The 5756-nt window shown below is 39.0% G+C and overlaps 1 protein-coding gene across 2 annotated transcripts; it reads left to right on the top strand.

The window, feature by feature from the left end:
- The first annotated feature begins 1609 nt into the window (after positions 1-1609).
- LOC146220754 (sterile alpha motif domain-containing protein 3-like) lies at positions 1610-5154 on the top strand. Of its 2 annotated transcripts, none has more exons than XM_084693943.1 (6): positions 1610-2314; positions 3218-3416; positions 3769-3927; positions 4050-4137; positions 4262-4441; positions 4535-5154. In XM_084693943.1, the coding sequence occupies exons 1-6, from the start codon at positions 2212-2214 to the stop codon at positions 4811-4813; spliced, it is 1008 nt and encodes a 335-aa protein (XP_084550069.1). In that variant the 5' UTR covers positions 1610-2211; the 3' UTR covers positions 4814-5154. The 2 variants fall into 2 exon arrangements, with proteins under 2 accessions (XP_084550069.1, XP_084550068.1); XM_084693942.1 differs by having other exon boundaries at positions 3766-3927.
- The last annotated feature ends 602 nt before the right edge of the window (positions 5155-5756 follow it).

Genomic DNA, 5756 nt, shown 5'->3' with positions numbered 1-5756 from the left:
TTGCGTGGTAATTGTCATTGTTGTGCTGGTTTACCATTGTAACCATGAGTTAAATGACTGTTACGTTTCATCAGAAGAGCTGGATTCGAAAAATGTTGATGCCTATGCAGTAAGTAGCTTCCTTCAGAATCTGCAGTGTGACTTTGTGAGGGCCCCCGTTCTCACCATGTGACGCAAGATCTGATCTGAGGCGTCTGAGGGTCCCCTAAACATTTTAATTTATTAGGAAGTCATAGTGAAATTACATTTATTAAGTTTACTTCTTGAGGTACTTAAATTAATTGAAAGTGCACTTGAAAGTATTGCAAAGTATACTTTGAGGCTCTTTAGGAAGTATGCTTCATGAACTGAAAGTGCACTACACAGGTTATTTTAGAGTATTCCAAGGTATACTTTTAAGTACTTTAGGAAGTATACTTTATGAACGGAAAGTGCACTACACAGGTTACTTCAGAGTATTCCAAAGTATACTTTGAAGTACTTTAGGAAGTATACTTGATGAACTGAAAGTGTACTACACAGGCTACTTTACAGTATTCAAAAGTAAACCTTGAAATACACTATAAGTGTACTTTAAAGTGTACTAAATGACCTAAAAAGTGGGCGAATTCAGTTTACTTAGTACAAAAATAGTATATAAATAAGTACACTGCTAGTATACGTTAAGTAACATGATAATAGTATACTTTTTATACCAAGTATACTTGTATAATAAACTTGAAGTATACTTCTTTTTTGTAAGGGGATAGATACCTACTTAATAAGTACTGTGCAACAGTCTATCCCATATAGTCAGGGCTCCGGACTAACTTTTTTTACTAGGAGCACAGTAGCCCCTGACTGAAAATTTTAGGAGCGCAAGCAGAACATTTAGGGGCACACCTTATATTGACCTGCAATGTATTTATAAATGTAACTACAGAGGGTACAATTTAGTGGCAATGGTTTAGACCCCTTTTAGGAGTGCTCAAGCACCCCTAAATTTAATCTCAGCACCCCTAAAAATAAGGACAAAAAAGGACAAGGAAAAGGACATCCTCAGTGTTTTCATTCAATATTTTGCATAATAATACATAAATGTATAAATTGTTATCCTGTGAAATTAGGGATTTATATTAGCAAGGGGGTTTACGTTTGGCACTTTTGCAAGGCACTGTATTCATGTCACACTCTCATTGGGGGCTGAGCCCCTCTAAAAGTCTGATCCTAGAATCGCCCCTGGGACAATTTCTGGGGAAATTGTGGGGCGTGCCTGCGTCGGTTGCAGATGGGTCCGTTTTTTACTGTCATTTTTACAACTGATATACAGCGACACACCATATAAGCTTGAGTTTAAATACATTATTTAATGTGACATTACGTACTGTACATGCAAGTCTTAGCTAAATGACTTAAATGTATGATGCACTTTTCAATCAGTCCTCCGACACCACAACATGATACTTGCCGAGTAGCCTATAACAGCGCAACAGCTCAAACACAGGCAGGGATACAGTAGCAACGCTAGTGCTAAATGAGTATTTAGCTGCTAGGCTCCATGACACCAGGTAAGAAGGGCTCGTGAAACTGCTAACCAAAAGAACGAAGGTGCACCCACTTGTCTGGCAGATTAAGACATGTTCGTAGGAACCTAGCGAAAAATATCCTAAACTTTCCAAGACTTTTAGCTACACACAGAGAAATGGAGGTATCATTTCCGTACCTAAAGGTACATTTTTCAGAAAAGTACCCTGTAAGGTACTGAAATGGTCCTGAAGGTGACAACTGTGTACCTTTGTTTGATTTTTAAGGTACAAAAGCATTGCTGCCGTCAATGGGTACAAAATTGTACTTTAAAAAGCTTAAGGTACAGGCAATCAATGTAGCAACCAGTGATCTAAATAGAGAATTGTTCCCCCTCTCTCAATACATGTAACATTTAAAAAATATGAGGAAACTTTTTCAATGAATAAATCATTAATAAATGATTATTAATCCAAATCCACTCCTTGCCCTGATTTAATTGACATCAACTGACATAAAGTAGGGCACAAAGGTGCAGCTCGTCTAGCTCTGAATTGAGCGGAGGGATTTTGTCAGTTGGAGTCACTCCGCGCCTCCGCGCGCATTCAATGCCTCTCGTCCAATGAAGTTACTCGGAAACTAACGTGTACAACTGTGAATCGTCTGGTTCGTTTCTGTCAAGTCAGTGGCTATGGATATGATGACAGCATGGCGACAAACAGTTTATCGACCCTATCAACGGAGCAACTTATAAAAAAATGTTCGGAAGCAGGAATTAACATAAACGAAGAAGAGAGCAGAAAATTCAGGGGTAAGTAAATGGTTGTAACATTTTTGTTAGCAAGCTAACTTTAGACATTCAGTGTGGCGGAGCTCAAAGGGTGCGCAAACACCAACCACATAGCAACGGTTGTTCGGCAAAGTGTCCATTGTGCCTTAACGGTAGCCCTTTTAGCTCTGTTAAGCTAACTAACCTGGCCTACAAGGGCCAACAAGAGTCAGTTATCAAATAAGATGGTGGTAGCTCACTAAAACGAAGGGAAGTCGAATGTTCATTTGCCGCCCACATTGCAATGAGTCAAAGCCGTTGAAAAACGTCAATATTTGTCTTTTTAAATGTTAGCTTGCTACATCAAGCACATTTAGTCATACTCTGTATTTGAAAATGCCCACATTGCAATTAGTAAAATCTGTTAAATCGTCAATAGCTGCCTTAAATGTTAGCTAGCTACATCAAGCACATTTTAGTCTCACTCTGAATTTAAAAATGGGTTGCACTACCCAAGTTGGCAGGGGCACCAGTATTGGCGCGGTCTAATGGGGCCCCTGCCAACTTGGGTAGTGAAACCTGTTTTTTCAGGTCCATTAATGTTACATCCATGTGGACCAACTGGCATTGCTAGCTTTGACAGCTTTAAGAAAAAATCTCTCACGGTAACGTCGTGCTTTGGTATATACTATCTCTATTTTACCATTTTATATTGTGAATTCCGTGATAAATATATAAAATTGTATTCGGGACAGCCCAACCTTACAAAGACTAAACATTTTTTTTGTCTGTTAATTGAACGTGAAAATAACAGCAGCCCAACTCTACCATTTCCAACGTTTGTCTTTTCCTCAACACATTTATTTGTAGGGATGCTTGAAAAATGTTGAAAGTATTGTCCCATAACGCTGTTTTAATTGTGCATGTGTTTGTGTTTTATCTCAGATTATCATGTGGATGGGGAAACGGTTAACTTAGGACTCACTGAATCCATGGTGGGGCACCTATTTGATGGTTCTTTCAAAAAGCAACTACAATTTAGACAGTTTGTCACTGCACATCAGCACAAGGAGGGTCTCGTGCAAGAGCCAGTCAATTCTAACTCCACTGAGGAGCACCAGCCACAGCCTTTCACAGATCCAAGGTAAGATAAGTGCATCACTATGAGGCTTTAAAGGGAGAGATGCTTGTCACTATCACTTTTTGTTAAAATCAGTAAATATCTCCATGACCCAGCTACCTGTCAGTACTGTGTTTGTGTTCGCGTACACTGAAAAAAAAATGCAGTCTTATTGCCTATGCTCTGTAAACGGGCATGTTGCTTGCTATGGTGGACCCCGTTTGTTTTACCCATTTACAGAGCCTAGGCTGTGTATTAAAGGGGACGTATTATGTGAATTGCACTATTTTAATGTTTTTAAACCTAAATATGTTGTCACATACTGTGGACATATTATGCCTTTCTGCACTAATGTCATCTTGTTGTCTTGCAGCAGTGAAGTAACTCGCAACCGAATTCCTCTGGGGATTGGCATTCCGAAATTCCCGCGAGATGTTCAATCAAAGCTCGATGCTGGGGGAGTGGGACCGTGTGCGCAAAAGTTACGCAACAACATAATCAGAGGCTTGTATGAAATGGTTGCAGAATATACACTGTAAGTACTTACAACCACTTCTGCTAATACAACTTGACTACTTGCTGCCTTCATTGATTGTGAATTGATCTTAAGACAAAACTAAGGGATTGACTTTGAGTTTGTTCCTAACTTTGAGCTAGGTATCCAACCAATGCAGAATACACCCAGGTTGTCAAGGCGCTGGTTGTGAAATATCCTTTTCTGAGAGATGTGACGGGGAACGGCTATGTAAGTTGTATTTTTTTAAATAGTTTTTAGTAAAAATTTAATGTTTGTTTGTAAAACAGTATTGTTACTCATTCCTTACTTGCTGCAATATAACAGTGTGTCAAATGTGTTTAATTTTTACTAGCACACCTGGCACATGTCCCTCAAACGTAAATTCAAGGCTGAACGTGCACCTCTTGTAAACGACTGTGAAGTAAGGAAGGTGAAGGAGAAGTTTGGCAACAAAAAGCAGTCTGAATCCACTACGGCATCTGCTGGTTCAGCACAGATGCTCCGCGGTCGGATGTCAGCAAGTCTTACTGATGTAAGTCCATAGGATATTGTTTGTCAACCAGTACTGTATTAGTGTACAATGAGTGCACTGACTTTTAGCATCTATCTGTTCCTTTTGCCAAAGGAAATTGGTGTTGGCGAGGACTCAAGCACAATTGAGGCTCATGTGAATGTGCTTCAAAACGAATACCTGAAGACCCAACCAGACATGTCTACTGTCCATGACCGGATGGTCCGAACATTTCCGTGGAGAAGACGTGAGATTATGGAAGGAATGACTGTAGAGGATGTTCTAATTAAATATCCACACCTGAGGATGCCTGCTGAAGTGAGTGGAAATGCCGAACTGTTACAGTGGAGTTTTGTCAATCTATATGTAATTATTTTGGATATTAGAAATTGAAGTGAAATCAAACTGTTAGGTTATATAGGTAAGGTAATACAGTTTTCAAATAGTTTTTCATTATAAATTGTCAAGGCAGTATGATAACTTTATTCATAGCTCCCAATTAAGTTTTAAGTGCTCATTCCATTTTAACTGTTAAATGAGTTTTTTTTAAAAGCAAAATTGGTTGATAAAAACATTTTGTGCTTGCTAGATCATTTCCCCTGCTTTACACCTGCAATGTTTTCCATTTAAATGTAAAAACTGATTTATGAACGGCTCATCGAGCCTGATGCTTTCAGTTTTAACCGTTAAATGTTAAAGACTGATGAATTGAAACTGTAAAAATAAATGTAAAATAAAAGAATGTATTTTGAAAAATTACAAAAGGTTTTGTATTTGAATTTATGGGTATACTTTTGCCGCCATAAGGTACACAGTGGCTTGTCCCCCCAGCAGTACCTCATAAGGGACAAATTATGTACCTTTCCAATGGGTACATTTATGTTCCAGGACATAAAGGTACATTTTTGTCACGAGGGGTACAGAAATGTTCTTTTAGAGGTACAAATTAGAAGGTACAAATATGTACCTGTATTTAAGGTACAGTGTTGTACCCTGATAGGGTACTGTGGGGGGGACAAAGGGTTTGTACCTTTTTAGGACCAATCCCGTACCTCTATTTCTTAGTGTGTAGGTTTATAGGTACCTAGTGAAAAATAGCCTTAACTTTCCTAGACTTTTAGCGACGGTACAAATACAGAGGGAAAACTGATATCGCTGTCTGACTAGAACGTCGTATGCGTTGTTGCAAACGTGTGCTGACATTGTGCACACCCAATGAATTCAAAATGTGTAGGTCGCACATGCGCGAGTGTTTGTAAAAAATGCTTGCACTGTCTCAAAAACTGGTCGCAAAATGCAACCATTTGGTCGCAGTCTGGAGCCCTGCCATATAGTG

Source organism: Hypomesus nipponensis, chromosome 27, assembly GCF_054491055.1.
Source record: "Hypomesus nipponensis isolate SF chromosome 27, ASM5449105v1, whole genome shotgun sequence".
Classification (NCBI taxonomy): Eukaryota; Metazoa; Chordata; class Actinopteri; order Osmeriformes; family Osmeridae; genus Hypomesus; species Hypomesus nipponensis.
The sequence above is the reverse complement of the archived record's forward strand: the minus strand, read 5'-3'. Positions and strand labels throughout refer to the sequence as shown.

Coding starts and splice junctions, on each gene's coding strand:
- LOC146220754 (XM_084693942.1), top strand. CDS start 2,212: ATGGCGACAAACAGTTTATCGACCCTATCAACGGAGCAACTTATAAAA. Junction 2,315..3,217: donor AGAGAGCAGAAAATTCAGGG/GTAAGTAAATGG, acceptor GTTTTATCTCAG/ATTATCATGTGGATGGGGAA. Junction 3,417..3,765: donor CAGCCTTTCACAGATCCAAG/GTAAGATAAGTG, acceptor GTTGTCTTGCAG/CAGTGAAGTAACTCGCAACC.